Source organism: Varanus komodoensis, unplaced genomic scaffold (assembly GCF_004798865.1).
Source record: "Varanus komodoensis strain SLA01 unplaced genomic scaffold, ASM479886v1 scaffold5, whole genome shotgun sequence".
Taxonomy (NCBI): Eukaryota; Metazoa; Chordata; class Lepidosauria; order Squamata; family Varanidae; genus Varanus; species Varanus komodoensis.
In genome coordinates this window covers 21,854,807-21,879,615 of record NW_025336087.1, presented here as the reverse complement: position 1 = coordinate 21,879,615, position 24,809 = coordinate 21,854,807, and the positions used below count along the sequence as shown (strand labels likewise).

At 37.5% G+C, this 24,809-nt stretch overlaps 1 protein-coding gene across 6 annotated transcripts in view; it reads left to right on the top strand.

Annotated features, from left to right (window-relative positions):
- Positions 1-24,809, top strand: part of KIAA0825 (KIAA0825 ortholog) — a 255,517-nt gene that overhangs the window by 137,442 nt on the left and 93,266 nt on the right. For 4 of the 6 annotated variants that reach the window (XM_044445741.1, XM_044445742.1, XM_044445740.1 and 1 more), the window contains 3 exons: positions 2,305-2,464; positions 5,099-5,245; positions 10,701-10,795. In XM_044445741.1, the coding sequence (XP_044301676.1) occupies positions 2,305-2,464; positions 5,099-5,245; positions 10,701-10,795 (402 nt within the window). Of the gene's footprint in view, positions 1-2,261; positions 2,465-5,098; positions 5,246-6,524; positions 6,592-10,700; positions 10,796-24,809 lie in introns of those variants that run through there. The other 2 variants (XM_044445744.1, XM_044445745.1) reach the window with 2 other exon arrangements.

The following is a 24,809-nucleotide window of genomic DNA, read 5'->3' as shown; positions in this document are numbered from 1 at the left end:
CTGTATGAAATGTATGGGCTATGTTCTTGGAAGACAGTGATAAAGATGGACAAACATTGCCTCCACTATACAAGAGTTGCTACCATTAACCAAGGCTGGAGATGTAGGGAGCAGAGAAAACTCTCGAAGAGAGAAGCAGATGTGAGGAGAAGGTTTTCCCATAGTCCACTGATAGAAGGGAAATGCATAGGTATTTACTAGATAAAAGCTGGATGCTGGCCTGTAATGTAAATATAACTCATTAATAACAATTGTGTCATCTAAATGGTTGGCAAGTAAAACTGTATTTTCAGGGCATTGTCTATGAAAAGTATCTGTAAATGAAGTTTTTATGTCCGTAATATTTCTAAGGGAAGACAGACCTGATTTTCCTAAACTTCCTGCATAGACTTGAATCAGTAGTAATTTACTAGCTATAGAACTGACACCAGATTGAAATGAATTGTTAATAGTAGTCATGCATATGAAATAATTAACTAGCTGAGGCATTTATTACACTGTATAGTAAGTACTTTTCTTAATGAAGACTGAGTAAATTAACAGAGTAAGCAAGTGGTATTTCTGTTGAATATGGTTTTATTCATAGTAAGTTCATTATCTTAGCTGAATTAAATATTGCCATTGATACAGATCTAATTTTGCATTTACAAAAACAAGTAGAAAGAAAAGACAATGAAAAAATGGCAGTTGTTTTCATTGCCTGGCTTGTATATGGCCTAAAAGCGTTGGTATTCATTAAAATAACCTTTGCTTTTTTTTTTAACATCTAAGCTATAAACAGTCAACTAAGAATCTGGAGAACATACAGCCCTAAAAGTAAAGAAATGTCTGTCTTTGCAAAGTAATTTGTTGAGCTGAAGATTATTATTTTTCATCATGGTGACCCTGAGTTGCCTGGCTGGGTGCATATAAAGATTAAGATGAATGCAGTTATTCCTTGGCTGAGGTCTGCCTCTTTCAGGGCACATTCTCCCTAATGACATGATTGATAGGCAGTCCCAAATCCAGAGAGGAACTCATTAATCACAGCACTGACTGAATCCAATCATCTGCTTCACCTGCACAGTGATGGACAGGAAAGGATACAGTTTGGGTGCTGACACTGATACACTCCTTTGTCAGAGGGCCTCAACTTTTTCAATGTCATCCTCTAAGCAGCTTGACATAAAATTTAGGTGTACCACTATACAGCTTCAGGAAGCTAGCTTTAAAATATGCTAAGATTGTAAATAAATACATGTCTGGTATCTTTTAGATGACTATATAAAAACATTTGCTTTATTCAGCAAGGAAATAAATCGCAGTATTTTCAAATTAGTTACTGTTTAGGATGGTCTGAAGTTGTATTTTGAGGCTATGTAATTCTAACGTGCAGGAGTTCTGTAGCATTTCAGCAGTCATACTAATCACCAGAACAAATGTTGTAATATAGGTACATTTGAAACTATTGATTGTGGCTTATGGGTAAAATTTACATCATTAGCTTTTATCCTGTAATCATTTACTTGAGTTTAAATGAGTTCAATGGAATTTATTTCTGAATAGACAAATAAAGGATTACACTCCACAATTTCTCTGTAACAGTTAAATAGTAACTAGCTTTTCAGTCAGCAAATTACCCTGTAGGAGCTTCCGTAATTACCATAACGGTTGTAATAGTCTGGGAGATTTTGGAGTTTCTAACATGCCAATCAAGGTGGCTTGCAATCTCATCATAAGGGTTGAATACAATAGTAATACATCATATCATGATGCATTCAATTATTATATTAGAATGGGAACTATTTAAACTTGCAAGCTGGAAAGCAAAAAAAGTACTGGATTCAGATTCTGACTCCACCACAAGACAACTAGAAACATATGCAAGCCACTGGAAACCTCCAGGCTTTCTAACCTGCACTAAATAAATAAAGTTTTTCTAGCATTTTAATCAAGATTTATAATATTTTGTGACAAACAATAAAATATGGCTTAGGGAAGATGTTCTTAAAAACCAGAAATACATTTTTCCTATTGGAGAAGCAAAACATTTTTATATCATTAAAAAAGAATATACATTACATAATTAGTCATATTTCATTATATTTTTCATAATGGCTGTAGTGTGTGTGTACAATACAGGAGGAAAATTATTAAGAATACTTGAAAGATGCTGAATGTTTTCTTATTGAGCTACATTTTGCAATTATATTACAGAAGCATGTTTAATCTACAGCAACTCAGGTCTGGGAATATGACTTCATTTCTGTTCTGTATTGTAGTATTCGCTTCTTATTTGTGATACTACATTTCCTTTCTCTGCAGTAGTGTTACTGCTACAGAAGATGGTAGAAGCTTAGAAGAGGAAGCTATTGAGCTTGAATTGACTGAGCAGAAAATAAACATGATGGTCCTGGATATCTGCCACAAACCAGGTGGCAGTGAATACCTGAGGCAAATTTATCACATCATCCAGCTCAATGAGGTAGGGAAACGGCCTTTTTTACCGAGCAATTAGGTGTGTAGTGGCCTGAGGCAGCGTCTGCTGGCAGCTAAGGGTTAGTCAAGGAGGTGATAATGCTTCGTAAAGTCAATACCTAACTCAATATTGCACTTTGTTAGACTGTTCAGTTTAAGCTTTTCTGCATTTATTTAGAAAAGGTTACTTTAGAGGAAATTATATCCCTTTTAATTGTGTACTTAAACTGTGGCATGCTCTATTGACTTGTTTCTTAATTATATTTCATAGATGACAGGAGTATGTTCAGAGTTAAAAAATAAGAAATTAATAGTGTTAAAAACCATTCTCTTTTAACTTTATTTTAGGGGAAACAAGTTAAAAGTAATAGCTTTTTTTAATGTACAAAAAGAAAAGATAAAGGTGCATTTTTACATGAAGAATACATTGCTGTGTTAAAGCCTTATTTTAAACTGTAACTTATTTTAAATCTGTAACTGGGGTAGATTATTTACCAATGTAATATCATCTGTGTTAGCAAATAGAAATAGTATCTGCAAAACAAGCAGAAGATAAAGCAGTTTCTCTTTCTAAACTGTCCTTTGTTTAAGTTTATTTTTTGAGAAAACTATGTGTGCAACAAACATCAGTACTTGTGATTATGGACTGAGACTGTCTAATGCATGTAAAACATTTTACAGTTAAGCAATACAAGTGAATAGGAGTTCTTTTGAAAATATGTTTTGTCAGCTTTAGATTATGTTTGTTTCATCTCACGTCTTTAGGAATTTACTGGTCAACAAAGGTTAGAATATCAAACTTGGATCATGTGTTAATAAAAATAGTTTTGAGTATAAAATGAAAGTTGCTGAGAGAAAAGTGAAGGCTGCAAGCTAAACTTCAAACAACTGAATTTTTATTAATTGCAAATATCTGAAGCTTCACTAATCTACTGAATGTGGATTCCCAGAAGTCCCAGAAACTGTTTTGGAACTTTTATTGCCACATTTCATGTTTTGTGAGCCTTATTTTAAGAAGATGCCTGGAGGATAGCCAACCATACAGATTCTTCCACCTAGTTTGAGAAGTCCTGAAGACCTTACACAAATATTTCAAAACTTAACCCAACGAAATCATGTGGCCTTCCAAACAGGTGGATTTCCTCCTTTTATTAAAAACCAGAGGCCTAGTTTTTTGCTCCATTACAGTTTACTTAGCAGCAGTCTCACTTAATCAGGAGAACACTGTGGCTTCTTCAGCCTCCTCAGATTCATACATTAATCAGAAGTTGCCTGTTGATACTTCCTCTGGTTCCCCCTGGAGCTTGTACTGACTCAATGAATGGCAAAACCATTTGAACCTCTTGTTACAGTCAATTTCTGACTCTTTATGATGAAGGTGGTTTTCCTAGTTAGCATTACTTCTTCCTACAGCACATGCAATTTGTACACCTTAAACCACAACCAATCAAGTCTTTATTTTTCGTAAGGGCAGAATAGTATTTTACCCAGACTGCCCCTTCCTTCTTAAGGTTGTCTCTCAGTTCTATCTAATTCAGAACATACTACTGCCAGTCTTTCTTCATCAGCCCATCTCCCCTGTAGATATGAAACTTCACTTGTGTGGTGTTCAAAAGTCACTTGCATTCTACATCTCTAGAATATAGAATTCCTTTAGGGTTTTCCTTTAGGAAATCTCACCACATCTCCACTTGTCACCAAAGAAAGGGCAACCTTTCTATCTAGCCTAGCAACTCACATGTCTTCTGGTTCCTTTTCAAATACTGAGTCACTAGAGTCTCTTCTGCCGTTTTTGGAGGCATCTCGCTCCCCCGGTTCTGCAGTGCAGCTATTTGGGCTTAACATCTAACATTAGAGTTAGAAATTATGCAGCTTTTGGCCAAGCAGTCTGTGCTCAGTTCTGGTATAATATCTGCCTCTAATGAGCCTTACTGCTTTTTAATAATCTATTTGTGTGAATTGCAGAGACAATGAAGGAGGACAAATTGCTTACCTGTAACTAAACTGCTTACCTATAGTTCTTTGAGTGGTCATCTGTGAACTTACACAGCCCATTGTCCTCCCTACTTTGATGCCTCACCTTTTAAGAGAATCTCTCTGTTCTGCTGACTCAGAATTGAGAGGCAATTGGGTGCCATGTACTTAGCACATGCAGAACAAGTGGGCAGGGCTCTTGTCTAAAATTCTGTTTAGTGGTATAATGGTTTGAATTACTGTTCCACACAGGCATATAACCCATATGTCTTAGTTCACAGAGCTACAGTTACAGGTAACTTGTTCTTTCACTGAAGAATAAAGCAAGAGAAATATATATTTTCAGACATATACAAATATACGTATATTAGTTCAATGGGCATTATAGAAAAAAAAATCTCATGTTCCATGTTACTACCCTAAAAGATAGTGCTTTCTCAAAGCATGTAAGTTGAATTAACATATTTTGTCTGAATTTTGAAAGATATCCATTTTAAATATATAATGTGCATAAAACATAATTAGTTTAAAACTGTATGTTGAACACTGTGTAAAAACACACATGATGATGAGCCTTACTTTCAAACTCTGCATATATTTATGAGAAATTGACATCCTTGTTCTTGTTCAGTGTAATTTATATTAATCTCAGCCTCTTCTTTTAAAGGAATATTTGACTGAACAGCTCTCTTATGATGGATCTTCTGAAGAAAACATTAAACCATTAAATATGACTTTAAGAACCAAAGGAGGACGGTCTGGTTTTGACCCTTTGCACATGCACTACCTGTACTGCACTAATGTGTTAGAAAAGGTTAGTGATCATGTTGAAGCATTTTTCAGTGAATTATTTCATGACGCTGAAGTAATTGCTACTAAAATAAATGAAAATTCAGGAACCATGTGGGATATTCCTGACAGCTCTAATGTTATGATGACACACACACATGCACACACACCACCTGACAAAATCTAGTAACCTATATGCCTATTTGCATTCCTTTCCTTTTACATTTGCTTATTTCCAACTGACTATTACTTCCGCTGCAGGCTGCAGCACCCTTTATTCCTGCCTCCTTTGAACTGCAAAAAGATTCTTTCAGTGCAGGTTGTTGCCGCTTCTGCTTCTAACCCCCAAGTGCCAAGTTAATGATCCACACTATAAATAGATTTAGAAACAAGTAAGCTTTACAGCTTTTTCGTACAGTTTATTGTTATTTTTATAGTAAATGTGTATTGATGTTATAGTTGGCCTGGAATGGCCACTCAGTGAGACGTTATTAACTGCATCTTATCCAAGTCCAAAAGACAAAAATCTATCTTTTTCAAGCAGCTACAGGTTTCTGCTTAAGTGAATGTCCAAGTCACCTGACACTGGCATTGCGATGCAGATGACTTGACTGAAGTTATCTGTAGACCAAATGCTGCTACTAAGTCAATCTATTGAATCATAAATTGTCCAGATATTGAACAAGAAGAATCCTCCAGCAGTCACCTCAGAGCTGCTACTTTGAACAGTCAGCAGATGAAAAAATGAGAGATTCTCAAAAATCCCCACTGAGGCAAATGGACAGAAGAGATATACTCCACTGAGAAAGGAAGTGTGCATGTGATCTCTCCCTTCAGTACAGATGCAGGAGCAGGTCTCCCAGGCTTTAGACGGGCACGTAGAGAAATTACTTGAGGTTTCTTCAGTGCAGGGACCTAGGTGTACTTTTCCCCAACCAAATGGGGACAAGCTTGGTACAGGCACCAGAAGAATTTTGCCATGGACATAGGGCTTGCAGGGAACTGGATAGACAGCTTAGTGTAGTGCTGTACTAGGGAGATGGTATTTTAACTTTTCACTTGTTCTTTACCACTTTTGTTTCTTTAAACTCCTTACGGTTCTTTGCTCAGAATCTGAACAACCCTTTCCCCCATTCTGTACTCTTTCCTGAATCCTGTATAAATAATTTATCCTGTGTTCACCAAAATGAAGATTGTGTGCTTTGGGGTGGAAGAGAGGAGACTCACAAGAAGTATATTTATATTTATGATACACAAACCAGGGTATGAGTGAGTTGATCAAGCATCTTCCCCTCTTGCTCCAGTGGGGACTGATTGATCAAGCCTGATGAATGCAAGGAGGGAAATCATCTGGGCAATGCTGCAGGGAGTACATAAGAACATGAGAAAAGCCATGCTGGATCAGACCAAAGGTCCGTCTAGTCCTGCACTCTGTACACTCAGTAACAATCCAGCCGCCCACATTCAGGAGACGGAAGACCTCCTCCTGTCCAGCTCCTCAGCAACTGGTGTATGCAGGCATGTTGCCTCTGGTAAAGAAGGTAGTACATAGTCAGCAAGGCTAGTAACCACTAATAGCCTCCTCCCTCATGAATCTCTCCAGTCCTTTAAAAGAGTTTGGCAGCCAGTGAATTCCATAGTTTAACTATATGCTGTGTCAAAAAGTACTTTCTTTTATCTGTCCTAATCCTTCCACCAGTAAGCTTCATGGGATGTAATGACACCACTCACTTGATTCCCCCTCTGTCAGTTCCACACACAACAGAGGAAGCAGTGAGAATCAGCTGGATGGTGAAGTGGAGTTGGCATTGCCTCTCAGTTGATTCTTTGCTCATCCTGCTTTCTCACTGCTGCTTGCTATAGAGGATTCCCCAACCAGGGTCCCACTCAAATGTCTTTCTGGCAAGTGGCCACAATGAAGGGGGAGGAAGCAATGCCCAACCCAATGCCCACCTGAGAATCTTTCTGCAACAAAGAGGGAAGTGGCACATTCACCCCGTTTCACTACCACTTGCCAGAAAGGTTTGAGGATGTCTCTAAAAGGCAAACCTTTTCTTTTTGTTGATTAACTTCATGACATCATATAATCAAATCTGACTGCAGAACCTGTCTTGTCTTTTTCTTCCCTCTCCACTAACAGCAAACTTTTGTTTGCTGCTCTTTTCCTGGAGCTTCAAAAATTGCATAATTTATTTTTGGCAGCAGAAAATCATGCAGTTAAATAGTTGGTCGTTCAGAAGTGTGCAAGTGTACGCTTACAGTTGTCCAGCATATGTTCTCTTGCCAGGTCGATATTCTTGTAGTTTTGGCTGTCCAAGAGAACTAAGTGCAGTTTTACATAGATGGAGTTTGACAAAGCAAAACTGGAGGTAGACTAACTTGTGAACTGTTTTTTTGCTGGCAGTTGAAAATCAGCTGTAAAGAGGAAAAGGATGGTAGAAGTAGGTGCACCAAGAAAGGGATGGCAGCAAGTTATCCTCTTCAGTAATGTATTGCTTGAGGTTTCACTTGTTGAACTGACAGTGTCCTCTACATTTTCTATACTTCCCTGGGTTTCAGCTGTTTGAGAAGGAGGAGATATTAATTCCCTCACACTTTTGCAGCTCCTTTTCAGAGGAGTTACTGCTTCAGTTACCATTCTTTCACCTCCAAGTTTGTTATTTTTAAATGTCTGGAAAATTTGCACTGGGAAATACGCACAAATTTCATGGCTGGGAAGTAAATAGATGGGAAATATAAGACATATTTTCCCTTCCTTTACTCCCATACAAGAATACTGCATGTATTTCACCTCCATTTATTTCCTTTATTTCCTAGTTTAAAAAGTGCAAATTTTCCAGGCAGCTTTTTAAATTATTATTTTAAAGTTTAGAAGTGGCAGAACAGATGGAGCAAATAGGGTGCCAGCACCAGTGGGCCTTATACCCTGCAAATGAACCCTTTCCTTCTGTCCAATTCAGCCAACTTCTCAGTTGTTTTCTCCTTTTTTCTTTTAAGAACTCTCAGGGACCCATAGTAAACACAGCAGTACCTACTCTGAACTAGGTCTTAATTTAGAATGCAGATAATAGTTTTATCATGTCTATTACAGCTCTCTCCTCCAATCATTAATACTGTGGCAGCATAAGTCCTTCAAATGCTGACAACTCAGGGCAGAATTCTTCTGCTGTGTGACAGGACTGTAATGCTCTATTAATCTATAAGTGTCATGTAAGCTATTGTGAAATGCAGGAATTTTTACTGTACTATCATATCAGACTGTGGACAAATAAGAAAATATCTTGATACTTTTGGTTTTATTGTATGACTCTGACAACCCATGGTAGTGTAAAAATATTCCATTGCATTATGAACCTTAAAATTGTTTTTGTTTTTAAACAGATGAATTCTAGGGTCCTCATCAGAATCCCTGTTCATAGCGCCCAAACCAAAATGCTAAGCAGTGTGGCAACTGGCAATTGGGCCTTCTCTGTTGTGTCTCCTATTTGTCTCCCTGTCCCGCTTCCCCTACTTTTTATCCTCTTCGATGAAATAAGTTCTTGCTGTACATCCAGGCTCTTAATATATTTTAGACTGCAAGCAGAACTCTGCTGGTAGGGTGCTTCCATGGATTGAAGGTAGACAGAGGTGATTTTTGATGCTTTCCTCTTCCTGCCTTTATCCTGCAAAAAAATCTCCTCTGGAGGGTTATAGAACCCCTTAGAACAACATGGAAAGTCATGTTTCAGTTGCATGGATTGATGAATTTTGCCTCATTTCCCTCCACCAACTGGAACCTCCATAGGACTGTAGCCCTTTCCATGTATTCTGCCCATTTGCAGAGGGACAATCCTGGATAAAAACTTTACTTGCTTCTTGATGATATTTTTGACTAAGGCTCTTTATTTTAATGTCTGGTAGTTACTATTTTGATATTCCAAAATCCAACAAAAGTATAAAAATATGCAGGCTATTAAGATTTGTAAAGAAGGTATAGCGGGGGAAGGGAAATTGTTAAAAATCCACTCACGTGACTCTTTCTTGGGTTCCTTCCATGGCTAAGAGTTAGCAGGGAAATACAGCAAGGGAGATATGTTTGCAGGGCCTCAGCGCAGTGTATTATTGGATGCTTGTTTGCTTGTATTTGGGCAAGGGATGGAGAAACATATTCAGCCTGATGACTGTATCCCTTTGTAGGTAACCTTCTAGAGGTTATGTGTCAGTGGTAGGAAAGGCCAAAGTTAAATGTTGGCAATGTCATTGCCATATTTTATTTCTCTGTCCCTCTCACACACTTGATCCACACACATTCATACTTAAAGAATGTGCTTCCTCCTGGTTGACTTGCTCATTAGTGAGACCTAGAAATAGGGACATAGGAAGGCCTTATAGTGAGCCAAACCTCTGGTTCATCTAGCCTATTATTATCAACTCTTATTAGCAGCTGTCCAGAATTTCAGGCTGGATTCTTTTCTAACCCTTATTGGAAATGCCAGGGATTGAGACTAGGACCTGCATGCAAAGCAAATTCTCTAGTATTATGTCACGGCAAAGGTGTAGCTATGCAAATTAAAGAATGGCACTATCCAGGAATGGGGGATTGATTGTCAGTTGCTTCAAAGGAGCAGAGTGCAGTTGATTCATGAGTCCCTGTATTTACTTTCTCATTTATAATTGGATTATCTTTTATTTGCATGGAGAATAGTTAAGTGCCCCACCTGGGGATATTCTTATCCCCTGTCTCAGATTCTTAGGAGTAGCTTTTACCAAAGGAACCTTTTATGAGGAATGTAGTGTGTCTTTAGGCATATCTCAACTTAGTCTGCCATGCATGCATATATTTTGCTATTACCTGCAAATAATATTAATGTTACGCAGTTGCAAGAATTCTTTCGTATGTTATACTTTTATGTATACAATAATTTGACAATTTCTAAAAAATAAATTGAATAACATAACCTAGTGAACATTATATGAGTTAGCACTGTTTATATTTACAGAAATTTATAATAATCATCTGCTGACTGGACTTAGATAACAGTAGACAAGAAAAGTATTACACTGATTAAGATACATAGCATACACCCAAATTTCAGTTACACAAAGGTTTTCTACTGATAAACTTTGTGCTGATAGTGAAAAAAATGTAAATTGCTACTATATATTAAAAAGTTGACAATTATTTTGTTTTTGAAATTGAGTCAGGCTTTCAGAGAAAGTGGTTTGGCAAAATGCCATTAACAGTTGGAAGAATAACGATTCAAAAATTGATTTATCTTTATATAAATAACGGCTACATCCCCAAATGGATTTATAAATTAATTGCCATCTTATTAGAATAAAACCCCTTTTCTGTGGACATGATGGATGTTATCTGTCTAAGTCCTTGTTCCAGCTCCCTATCTCCTCCTTACTTAGTTTATCACAGCTGGAGCTTTAATTTACTGATCATATTAACTTTGATTAATAACTAACAATACCTTTTTCTTATACACCAACAGTTCACCGTTGCTGAGTGGAAATGGGATTGGTCAAATTTGTTGCCAAGTTATCTGGGACTAAATAAGATGACCTTGAGGGCGCTATTGGCACACAGGTAATAACATCTGGGGTAGGGGTAGAGCAGGCAGGATTCTCTCTGTAGTTCTGTAAGCATTGTGTTCTACACTGAGGTCTGTTATGAGAAAAATGAAAAGGAATTTAACAATCATATTTAAGACTAACTGGTGAAAACTTTAAATGTGAAGTTACTGCCTCCATTCAGCTACAGCCAACTTTGCTTTTCTCAAAATATGCTCCTAAGGATAAGTGGACCTTTCAAATGATGTAAGGTGTGTAATGAGGACACATTTGGAAGGGGGCATCAACAGAAGTTAGAAATATATACATCTGTGCATAACTATAAGAAAAAGGAGTGACAGTTATATTCTGAGTCAACTTTAGCACAGTTACAGCAGCATTCTGCTAATATGTGACAGGATCAGATAGCATTAGGTTTGCAAACATTACAATTTTTTTTTAAAATCAAAATATAAAACAGTATTGGCAGGTTGAATGAAAAGTATAATCAGATTTTCAGATCATGCTATATCAAAACACAAAATTATTTTTTCCTATTTTAATATGTAATTTCACCTGTAACAGAGGATAGCTATAGTGTGGTTTGGTGCAGTTAAGAGTGCTTCTTTGCACAATATATTCATGATGTGTGCTTTGAGACAAAGTTCTAACATGTTTTTTTCTAAATCAATACTCCAATAATCATCACAGATTCCAGCCAGGCCTCCAGTAAAACTTTAGTGACACTACTATAAAGTATAATTATTTTTTCTTGTTTAGAATTATTGCAGTGCAAAAGTGAATAAATCATGTATATTCTAGTGGATACACAGACAGCATCTGTTGTGAATGTTAGCCATATGGTGAGCTATTTATGGAGAAAATGTTTATAATGTTTATTGTGTTGATGATTATCCATATATTCAGAAAATGCTGTTTTAAAATCTTGTTCTATCAACATGTTTAAAATCTCTTTTATTATCATGCATTTAGAAAGTTTATGTGCAAGTTCAATTGAGCATGTAGAAGTAGCTTTTTATAGAAATAAAATGTCTGAGTCTTAACTGTTACGGTAAAAAAAAACCCAGAGGTATCACATAGATAAAAATGAACAATAGGGTGAACAAGGGATATGCCATAAAAAGACTCACCTGCCACATTTATCACAACAAATTCAAACAGGAAATTGGGATGAACTCAGAATTGGGGAATTCAGAATTAGATCTACCCAGTCTGACCATTCTCACACTTATAAACAAAATTGTCCATACCCTTCCAATTACACCTGGCCAAATCAAGAGCAGCCATTATCTCCCTTCTTTATTTTCTGCTGGCTGGCAGCATCTGATGTACAAGCAGTCCTGGGAAAAGTTGTTCCCCAGGGCATCTGAGAATGACTCAGGTACCCTGGAGAACAACATTTCCCAAATTCTTTGATACTAGGAAAATTCTTATGTTCTAGTACCAAGGAGGAAGGCCCTGAGCAGAGAAGCCACCACCACTGCCCTACATCCAAGTCAGTGTTAGCAGATGAATAGCACAGGTGTTAGGGACTCAAAGGGGCTGAGAGATGTTTGAACCCTGTACAATTTTTGATGATGTCATCAGGAATGGGACAACATTCAGAACTGATCACAAGGGAAAATGCGGTATTAATAAAATAGCTCATTTTCTTACCTTTTAAAGATAATAGCTCTCTTTCCAACCTGAGTTCTGAATAAAGCCAGGGGAGTTTGCCAGCGTTAATTTAAACAACAGTTGGTAAGAATATGATTGCAAATATATAACATGAAACAAGTAGTTCCTTACATATCTTCTTGTTCCTAATTTAAGCTCCTGCACTTTGTCACTGACCCTACTGAGCATCAGTACAGAATTTTTGCTTCCCAGCCACTGATAAAAATAATACAGTCTCAATAACCTATTGGTCATGCTTCAGCACTAACCAAAATTTAGAAAACAACTGTCATTTGTTATGTGGGATATCTGAGAAGCAAGTTTTGTGATTTCTAATTATTTCTCTAGTTAACTCCATGTTTTATTTCAAGCTAATTACTTCACTTGTTGTCTGCTTTGAAGGAAATGTTCCCTGGCAGAAGAATAATAACCTCTCATTCTATACTCTCACTTGTATTGGAAACAGAGTAAAACAAAGTAAATATGGCAACTGAACTTGTACAATTGTGTTTCCATTGATAGAAAATATTCCTCCTTTACTGATACGTCTTGTGAACATAGAGAGGTGAAAATGTTTTCCTCTCAAGGTTTTCTCTGATTGTAGCATCTTTTTCTTTCTTCTAAAGGAAAAGGTGCTTCTTAGAATATAAAGCTATTTCATTCTTAGAATATAAAGCTATTCATAATTGCCCACTGAAATACAACCATGATTCTTAAGAATATGATATTGATAAGTTCTCTTGAATTAGTTACTGACTCTCAGGGTAAGTTGCCCTACTGGTTTGTTATGAGAATAAAACAAAGAAGTAGAGGATTTTCTAAGCCATGCAAGGTTCTTTAAAAGAAGGGGATAAGGTAATATATATGTATAATAATAAAAAAATGAGCAATTATGTCCCCACCCCTAAAAGAGAAAGGAATTCTCCAGTTAGTCCAGAACCCTTAAAATTCTGTCATCTCAGGCCATTATCTGTATTGCCTATTGGTTTGGGCTTGACCTTATCCAAATGAAAATTTCTAATATTTATGCAGGACTATTTATGCTGGACTAATATTTATGCTGTATTTGCAATTTTGACACATACTAAGCTATTTTACCATCTTACTGAGGTTCAGGTATATGAAGCATGCTAAACTACTGTTGACCAAAGAGTCTGTGTCCTGGTGTGCATATGCCCAAAATATACAACGGAGGAAGGTTTTCTTTTAAAGCATTTATTCTCAAGGATAACTGGCAACCAACAAATCATTTCAGATGGCGCACCTGAGCAGTCCTCAGTTAGCCCCTTTATACATTGATCATTAGAGGGTTACATGTAATACAGTTAACACTTTCCAATAGGTTGTAGAAGTTAAAAGTAACAGGGTGTGATCTTTTCCACTTGCATACCAAAGAAGATGCTCTGAAGGAGGGGGAGGATGGGTGCTGTTATACAGAAGAGGGGGATGGGGTGGGCTGGTGTGAATTGCACTTTGTGCTGGTGTTATCTGTCAAGTACTAGTTTTCTTTGGACTGGTACCCGGTCAGTGTCAGCTACATTTCAAGGATGCACACATGCTGATTTCTAGAAAAGAGGTTTTTCCCCAGGCATGGTTATGTGTCAATGACTGCATGATTTAACCAATGAAAGTTCTAATTACTGATTTGTGCATCACCATGAATTGTAAACTGAAAGTTGCCTCTGTATCATTTCATTTGAAGTGACATACTTAGTGTTAACAGAAGAATGTAAATTTGGTTTTGATGGCTTATAGTATGGATTATTTATTGTCTCACTGTAGGGTATGACTGAGTCATCTTTTTCATGGTATACAGTTATGTACTACTCTCTCTTTCTCTAACCTTTCTGAGGATGTATTTATATTTAGCCTTCTTTCGGGTCTTTCTGAATATTAACAAAAGGTGCAATCCTTTGCATGTTTAGACAAAACAAAAACCACCCTACAATTTCTAGCATGCCTATCCGCAGAGCTGACTGGAATAATGCTAGGAATTGTAGAATTTGTTTCCTGTCTAAACATGTACAGGACTGAGCACTTAATTTATCATCTAGAACCAGGCTGATGTAAAAGTTAGAGCAGAATTAGACAGTCTTTTGGGATTGAAGACACATTTGGCAATTTGAGAGGCTTTCTTTAATGCCACCACAAAATGGCTGCCATGGAAGACATGGTAAAAGAAAGTAACCTACTGAAAAGACTGGGTTCAAGACAGAGGCTAGGTTGGATCCCATAACTCACAAACATAAACCTACTTCAGAGCAAATTGTATTATCATTATCATTGGCATTAGTATCAGCATCATTTAAGAAGGGTAGGACATCATGAAATGTGTCAAGGGGTGCATTGGTGCACACCATCTAGCCTCCCCCTAAGTTGGAGAGTTGGACTTCAGCTAGGCAGATCGCTCATTGTTTAATTACGTGCTATGTGAATAAGTATTTTCTTTTCTCGGTCCTGAATGTTGCAGTATTCATCTTTATAGGACAAACTTGTGTTCTTGCATTATGAGAAAGGGAATGAACCCTCTTCCTATCCATTTTCTCCACACTGCATAATTTTGTACAGTTCTATTATGATTCCCCATAACTCATATTTTTTCTAACCTAAACTGAGCTTGCAGTTTTGTTCTGGGGATAAAAAGAATGAGTAGAAGAATATATTATTATTATTATTATTATTATTATTATTATTATTATTATTACATTTCTATGCCGCCCCTTGCCGAAACCTCGGGGCGGCTTACAACACATGCTGCCTTGAGCTGCATGGAGGATGTAACATGGATCAAATTAACACTACTCTTTTCCTGGTGTAACTTGACCTGCATGTAAGCTTAATACTGCATAAAACAAAATGATTCATTAATATTGCCACCTATGAATGCTCATGCATTTTCCAGTAATGGCCATCATTAGTGTACCTTATTGACACATATAGTAGTTCACAAAATTAAACACTGTACAACTTTTTCTCCAACTTAGTACTTTAAAATAGTAAGCAGAATATGATAAAGATTGGCAAGGAGGAGGACTAGAATGGTTGTGACAAAGAAAGTTGAGTTATTAGTTAAAGGAGGAAATATAAGGAATAAAAATAGGGAAGAAATTTTAAAATTTGGCATGTTCTATGACTGGTTCCTTTGGTTCTCTTTGAATCAAATAAATGCTTAGATGGCCTGTTTGTTTGGACAGGATTTCAGCGCCAAACTTATTACCACATGGCAAAAGCCTTTGTGATAGGACCTGCACATTGTAGTAAAGAAAGAACAGAATATTGTCACTCCAGAAGTTTGCAATATGAAATATGTCACCAAGGAAAGCTTTTTTTATTAGTCTTCAGATTGACAGGTTATGACAAAACTGTATTCATGTTGCTTGAATACATCTTTTGTCTAGTTTTACATCCTTTTAGACTTGTCTAGAAATGACATATTGAGGTTTTCATTTGCTTTAACCAGGTGTGGTTTTCTGTATGGAAGCTAGCAGGGTAGGACTGCAGTTGAAAGCGAATGAACCAGTGAAGCTTGGAAAGGCCATGGCCCTTCTTCAGATCGTAGCGATAAGCTGAAAGACTCATTAATCAACAACAGAGTCACAGGTGTAGTGGCTTTCCTACATACTGCCAGTAGACTGTGAAAGTCATATCCAGCATACAAGTACTGTCAAAGTGGACTTACAAACAATCCTTTTTTAGCCGTCTAAGGAGAAATAATATGCCTTTTTACTCATTTTTATATGTTTGCGGCTATTTCCATTTCTGCGAGATGCAGTAATACAGTATCTATATTACATGCACTGAGTGCTTCTTGCTGAACATGTTTATTTTTTAATCTTCAAATGCTCCAATTAGATTACTGCAACGATTTTAAAATAAATGGCAAGTTTCATTTTTCATGTTCTTGAAGTTTAGTGTTAGTTAAAATCAGCAAAATTGAAAGATCAGGAAATATATAATCCATGGGCAATCTGATGTAGTATTTACAATACTAATGCAAATTTAAGAGTGCGGATTGGTGGCCATGCTAAGATGCTCTACACAGTGAGGTAGAGCAAGATTAAATCTACATATTTACACTTCACTGGAAGAAAAGGAGAGTTCCATATAGGTAACAACAAATGTGTAATTTGATGTTGTACTTCCAAATATCTGGAATGAAACTTAACCAAATGCAGTAGATATAGGCCACCCTTTTCCTCCATCAGCAATCTCGTGTGTGCAGTCAGAAATCTGCATTCACAGAAAACCATTTCTGTCCTTGCTATAAGAGAATTGTTCTCATTGGTTTAATAAAGTCTATGGTCTTTTTCTAGCCTCTTGTTTGGTTTAGTTCTGTTGTTTTAATTCAGTAATTATACCTTTTTAAGCAAACTACAGTTTTTAAGCAAACTACAGTTAATTAACAATAAAAAGTAAAAATAAGTTCTAGAAGAATTATAAGAGTGAATTAACAATACATTTGCTTAAAAATGAAGAGCATTTAAATTATACAAAATCAAAGCTCAGTAAGTACCATACTGAATCAAAAACTTTTGATTGTTTCTTAAGTACAAATAAATATTTTGAATACAAACTAGTGGCTTCTCCCAAATGGTGGCTTTTCTTGATCATTACTTCTACTTATAGACAATTTAGGGCACAATCCTAGGGTTTTCCAATATTGGCTGGAGGACCATAGCATTCTTCAGCTCTGAGGTCCTCCAGCTGTGGAGCTGGAACTCCAGATACAGAATCCCAGCTCCTCTTGTATCTGACACAGAAAGAACTGTACTGACTGCATCTCTGTGGTTGGGAATGGACCTCAGAGAGGGCTTAAGGAGCATACAAATGGATGCAAGGAGTGAGTGGGCAGGAGGCTGAGGCTGATAATTTATGCTATATTCAATCAGTGCTCCAGACTGCTTTCCTCCCATTCCATGGTACTTTATCTAGATGACCAAAAACTGCTGTCTAGGTGAAATACAGGATGTAAGGTACAGGGCAACATAAATTGGTGCCATGCCTTGCATCCTGCATTGACTGCACAAAACATCTGTCTGTAAAGGCTTACATGCATTGAAGGTGGATGACATAGGATCATGCCCTCCATGTTGTTCTACTTGTGGTTTTGTTTTCCTTCTTATTACCCTCCCCCAATAAAATAACTTTTATGATGAACCTATACACACTTACCTGGAAATAAATAATTTTACCTTCCTTGCCTCAGCATTCTAGCCTAGCCTCACCTTATCTTATCTCCCCAACCAGGCATATGACTATCAGCTTGCTTGTAGCTACATCTCCAGTTTCTAGTTCATGTGACCATCAACCTATCTGCACCCAACCTAGACTTCAGAGAGGTCTGTGGCAAAGTAGGCTTCAGGCATGCCACACTTTTAAAACAATCAAATGTATTAACTTTCTGCAATGTATTCATTTTCTGTGATGTCACACACCAACTGTAAATTTAAATTATGATTCTTTTCATGTTGTCATAAAGATAATTTGTCTGCCATAGTGTAAATTTATGTCTTAATTTTTTATTGCATCTTTCTACCAAAGTAGCAAGAATACAGATAACAATATATTATAATAAAATACCCCAAATAGGAATAAAATACAAAGAAAAAAATAAACATATGGTATGAAAAATATCAATACAATGTCATGAGATCTAGCCAAGCATCCCTTGGCAAGGAGTTCCAGATCTTTGGAACAAAACTCAAGTTCCAGCCTTCTGTTGTTAGAGTGGAATTATTTTGATCTACTACATCTATTTAAACTTCTACAAAATGTTTAATTTGTAAAGAATGAAAGATGGGAAGGTACCTTAAGCTTCTTCCTCAAGTAAGATTATCCCATTCTATAATAATTCCACATCGGAACCATTGTTTGAAGCTTTCTTATGACTGTTCAGTATTAAACCACTTTTGGATGATATATTCTGGTGGTGAATTATTGGCCCCAGCCATTTTGTTTAATAAAACACAGTGAAATAAGACAAAGTGGAATAATACGATGAACTACCAACATAAATCACAATGTGTATAATGAAGTTATCCAACTAGGTATAGAGAAAATGAAGAAGGGAACTCAGACATACTTCCCAGTCACATTTATTTATTTATTTATTTATTTAATATCTTGCTTTTTTCTTATGAACTCAAAGTGGCTTACATCATTATCCTCTGTGTTGTACCAGGTGTGGGCAGTACAGGTATCCCTCAATGCTGTTAATTGTTCACAAAATATTGCCATGTATATCAAAACCGTGTTAATCAAATCTAATAATCAATGGTACAAATTATAAACCTTACAATTCACCTTACAGAATACAGGTGTTACATCGTTGTAAAGCCCTTGGGTTCTAAGTTTGGTGGACAAGCAGCGGTTTCAGTTTAAAATCTCCATTTGCATTCCCTCCAAGCATAATAGTTATGCAATATTTTGATACTTTATAACCAGAATGCACTGCTTCTTGTTTTGATATAAAAGTTCTAGAAGACTTTTTTCCAGCATTGGGTGGTTTCACCTATGTTGAAAATTTGGTGGTAATCATAATTGTTTTCCTTGATAATTTTCTGCATCTCAGCAGGAAATGTAGATGCAGCAACCTCAATGGCACTTTTAAATCTTTTAATTATATCAAGTTTTGTATCAAGTTTTACTTATTATACCCTAATTATATCAAGTTTTACTTTCCTTTTCCTTTCTTTGCTTGATGGCCTGGTGCTCTGATTCTTCGACATGGTCAATGGGTTCTAAAATTTATGATGAATAATTGGAGTTTACTGACGTTGGCCTTGCAGGAGCCCTGAGATCACGGTTGGGTGGGAGGAATGACGTCATGCCCATGACTGTTCGTGGCAAATTTTAAAAGGCGTGTTAATTAAGAACTCTGTCTATTATATCAAGGGATTGTTGCAATTAATTTTACCATGTCAAAACCCGCTAGGCTTCCAAAAACATTTAGCAGCAAGCCTCTTTTTCCAGGCAACAGGGACTTCTGCAAGGCAGAATTCCAATCAGCTGGGTTCAAATAGAAATAGCAGAATCCTCCTAGAAAGTAGTGTGAACCAGAGTATAAAGAAAGTGGATAACTTTTATAGATTATAAACTTATGGTATTCAGCATTTGTCAACAGCATTCCATACAATTAAAAGATATGATTACTAGAATAGTTTTGATCCTACTATTTACACAGGTGCTATGAAATAATTAAGTACAGTGAGCTACCCTGTCTGGCTGACAAAGGTACCATCACTGTCTGACATTAAAGCATAGGCTTATTACTACCTTTTGCTTGCAAAAACAATGGCTGGTAAGGAATGTTTAAGGCTGCAGATGTACAGTGTGCTCTTCATGCCATCTTAACATCAGCAAGGGAAGCTCCTTAGTTTCATGAAAGCAGACTGTCAGGGGAATGATAACTAAAGCTCTATTGTATTGTTGTAAGCAACTAGACTTGCCAAGTGAAGCAAGCAATTTTAATATCTAGAGATCCAGGCCTGGCTTTTTGGGGTTCAGGCCTGCCTCTTTGTCCTGCTTATCCCCCACAACTTATCCCCACAACAAGAACCCTGTGAGGTAGGTTGGGCTGAGAGTCTGTAACTGGTTCAAAGTCATCCAGTTAGCTCCATGGCCTAGCAGGTGCCAGTCCCATGCTCTTAACCAGTGATGCACTTAACCCTATGCCACGCTGGCACAATGGATATTAAAGGAGAGAGGCAAGTAGGAAAGATTGACTATCAAAGGCAGCAGAGAGGTGAAGGGGCACAAATGTAGACCACCTTTGGATTTGATAATGAGAATCTAATCTGTGCTTTAGCCTAATGTGGACCTTTTTCCAGTCTAGTTTTCCATCCAGCCTACAAAGCCTCCTTGGAATCCTCCAAGCAGGAAGACTTGGAGGTTGTTATCTGGAGGAATATCCGCTGATATTTTTGTCACAGATAATAACTGGGGTGGGGGCAGCTAATTTTGTTTAAGCAGTGCCTGGGATTTGGCTGACACTGGAAGGAGCAGCTACATTGATTGAGCCTCTTCCAGTGGTGCTGAACCTATGCCACGCGTGCCACAGTGGGCACGCAGAGCCCTCTCTGTCGGTACATGAGCCAAGTTGCCCCAGCATCACTCCAGCAACCGAGCATCAGATAACAGCACAATTAGGGCCATGTGCATGCTTGGAAAGGAGTAGCAGCATCAGGCAATGATGTCACAATCCAGGACTCATTAGCCGTGACTTGTCACTGGCTGTGAATTGTTTTTTCTAAACTAAAACCTCAGTTTTCAGGTTTTATTGTAGTGTTGGCACTTGGCGATAAATAAGTGGTTTTGGGTTGCAATTTGAGCACTCGGTCTCTAAAAGGTTTGCCATCACTGATCTAGTCCCTTTCTCTGTTCTGAGAAGCATGGGGGGTAGTTCTTTCCCCCAAGGTTTTGCTCACCCTTTTTGTAGGAGATCAAGAGTAGAGAAGTAAGGGAGAAGATAAAGAAGGCAGGAGTGAAAGGTCTCCAAGAATTTGGAGGCACAAGTAAAAATTAGATTGGCTACTAATTAAAAGGGTAAGGACGAAGAGTGTGTGTGAGTGTGTGTGTGTGTGTGTGTTTAGAAAATAGAGAAGAAAAATCATGTTCGAAGACAAGCAGGATAGGGATGTACAAGAATTTTGTTCTTGTTTTCAAATCATGTGTTCATGTCACATTTGCAACCAAAAACATGAGCAGGAATGCAATTATCAAGTAATTTTTCTCAAACTTGTATTTGAAAATGCACACTTACACAAGTGCAAACTTTTAAACAAAGTGCACATAAATGTGCATATCTCCCTATATAGTAATCATATCTCCCTAGAGTGCTCCCACTCTAACCTACGGAGAAAATACAGACCTTTGGTTGGGGGAAATGCATTTTTAAAGTGCATTTTTACAGTTGTGTAAAAATATATACACTTTTAAACATGTGCATTTTTCCAAAAAAATGGTTTGCTCCTGTTGAGGAATAGAGATGAAGCAGAGCAAGCTTCAGGGAAGAATTTAGAGAAATTCAGCATGTTCTCACCCATCTCTAGAAAAAGAACCTATCATCTAAGTGTTCATCATTATTACTTTCAGGATGAAAAGTATTGTTATGTCCTTAGTTTTTATATTTGTGTATACTAGATTATTTTTCAGATTTAAACACACATCATTAGGTTCGCTCCATATATTTTTTCAAATCAGACTCTTCTAATTTTAATAGAAATCTAACAAACAAATAAATATTGATGTAAAAAAATTCTGAGTTTTGGCTTAGAAATGAAGTTCAAAAAGAGCTCACTTTAAATGGTAAAAGAACATTTAAAGCCACCATTTGGGACTTTTTTTACAAGTTCAGATTAAGAACTAAATCTATCCTTTTATACTTCTTATAGTTATTTCATGCTCCATTGTATTCTGTAATATTTGTAAGTATACTTTATATGTTTCTATTAGAATATATATAAGGAATGGGAAGAAAACTCACTTTCACTCATAATTCATTTAGTCTTCTCACAGTTTCTTACTATTTAGAGAAAGAGAATCTACATGTAGACTATGTCCAGCAACTGTCTCTCCTGGAGTTTGTGCTACCACCCATCATTTCCCATAAACACATTTAACTTGAAAAGTTTATTCCCCAAATGTCTTATCTGATCATTAAACTATAGCCTTCCTGCCCTGCTCCTCCTCCAGCATGGTTCTGTAGAGGAAAACAAAAAGTGCTCTTTTTTAAAAAAAAATAATCAGACTTCCCATAAACTGGGCAAATTTTATTTAGTCTGAACTAGGCAGAGACAACATGACCCCCATTAGCACAAGTACGTACATCCTCAACACTTCCTTGGTGCCTGCCAAGGTGTCCCTTGTTACAAGTTTTCAGTGTTGCGGACTCAAGTGAAGCAACTCACTTCCAAATTCACTGATGCAACTCAGACTTGACTTGTAATTTCTGCTGTTTTTACCACAGAGTTGCTCCAGGGCTTACCGTGTGCATCTGACCTGTGACAGGATATCCTGGGATGATCTCAGTAGAAGGCATCTGTGATGGGCTGGAAGGCAGAAATAATAAGCACAGCAGAGGTGGTGGGAGGAAGAGAGTTTCAAGGGGTCAGGGGCAGGATAGGGAGGAGGGGATTGAAATAGCGGGAAGGGAAGGCTTCAGCTTTTTTTGGCACAAGGATGGTGGTGGGTGGGAGAAACAAGGGGGCAGGAGGAGAAGGAGTCCACCCATAGAGGCTAGATGCCTTGAGTGGCTTCTATAGCTGCCACTTTTTCTAGAGGACTCTGTGGTAGTTGCATATCATGACTGTGGAAACCTTAGTCCTTAGCTCAGATACCATGACAAGCTACTTTGGTGCAAAGATACCATAGAACAAAACATTGTTTCTTATCATGATTTCTAAAGACCAGACATGTTGAAATACCATTTTGGGGCTCAGGCAACACAGCAGACCAACAATGGTCAAAACCTCCATGGCTTGTCATGTTGTTTGAGCCCAGCCAGTGAGTGATTCTCCACAACTCAAGCCAGTATTTATTAGAGTGGACCATATCAGATCAAAAGAGTAAAGACAGCTTGAAAATAGAAACCCAAACATCAAATAAACCAAATTGTGTCCACACCAAACAAGAATGCTCAAACATACAATAAAATCTATAAAAATAAAACCCACAGAGTAGGACTAAACACAACAAAAAATATAGAAGAACTTTATGCCTTCCAGCTTGTCCACTGGTATAATCATTTCCAGCAATTCCTACTATCAGAAGAAAAATATTGAAAAGCAAAACCACAGAGCTGGAACCTAATTGATTTCTTTTCTGACAAAAGTAATTCATCCTCCTGGGCTGAAACTACCAGAGGAGCATTCAAGGCCAGTTCTGAGGGAAGTTTTCAGCCCGACTCCAGATTCATGGCCTCTGTCATGACCCAAGACTGGCACTCCTCAGAAATGGAAGCCTCCAATGACATCAAATCTGTAGGCATCAGAAACAGATTCTGGCCTTTCTGAAGTAGAGCCCACTGTCTCAGACGCCATATCTTGTCCATAAAACCCAGAGGAGGTACCATACTACGTTCTGATTTTAGTCTCCTCAAGTGAACAGGGAAATCCTGGGGAGCAGTCCTTAACTTGCTCCTCCATTCTCCAACCTTCATTCCCTAGGAGATACTGCTGCTCATTTTTTAACAGGCAGATGGAGCACATGAAAGATTATCCAGAAAGACTATCCTGGCCTGACTATAAAAGCCTGCCAGTTGCTCCCAGACTTGGTTGTTCTCTAACCTCACACGTAATGACAGAGGTCCTGATGACTAACCAGAGTTCTAAACGCGACCCAGTCATATAGTCACACTGAGTTTCCTTGCCTGAGCTGTCACCAAGAACAAATAATGAATTGCTGTTGGAGCATAACAGCCTCATCCCCTGCAAATGTGGTGCTGTACCCCAAGATCATGATAATTTTCTGATTTTGGCCTCCTGGCAAACATGGGGAGGCTGTTGTTGATTAGGGTTTCTTGCATAATAACGGTTATCCCTGTGTCCTTAGTTAAGTAATGCCCATGCTTTTGCATGAGCTATGTTCTATTTTAAACTGTTACCATAACTGTGTTCTGTGAGAAATACTTTACTTTCATCTGTTGCTACTTTTATGAACAGTAAAAGGCAAATCTCAGGGGAGACCATTTCACAATTTTTTAAACATTCTGTCAAAGTTGGGTGTGGGTGAGGCATTTGGCAGTCTTTCAAGTGCACTTGAATGCTGACGGAAGTGTTTGCCCATCTAGTGGAGGAACGAAAGAAAATGTCTCTTCAGGTTGAGCCTTTCTTGCCCTATTGTGCTGTGAAGATACTAATATTACCCCCACAGTGCAGGGCTTGCCTCAGGAATGATAGGGACCTGTGGAATTCTCCTACCCCAGTGAAGGCAATGCGATTCATTTACCTTCAGTAAAGATTATTCTGTGATTTTACTCACCTCATGACCCTAGTTGACTGAGATTATAAAGCAAAGAAAAAGAAAACAGTACCCAAGAAAGGAGAAAGTGTATGTAAACGGCAATAAAAAAAATGGAAAAGTTGGCTTAGAAATTTGGAGGAAACCATTCTTTGTCCTTCAAGCTCCTTTTTTGTCTCAAACATTTTTGGCAGAAATAAAAATGGAGAGCCATATAAAGTTAATGGTTTACATAATAAGTGAGTGAGCTGCTGAAAACAAGATATCAATAAAGGCTGACATTTGTCAGTATTTGCCTACTGGATAATAGCAGGTATTTTTAGATAATTCATTCAGCTTTCCCACCTGCGTCTTAAATCCTGCTTAGCCGTGAAGTTTACTGGGTGACCTGAAACCAGTCTGTTGCTTTGTAGTTT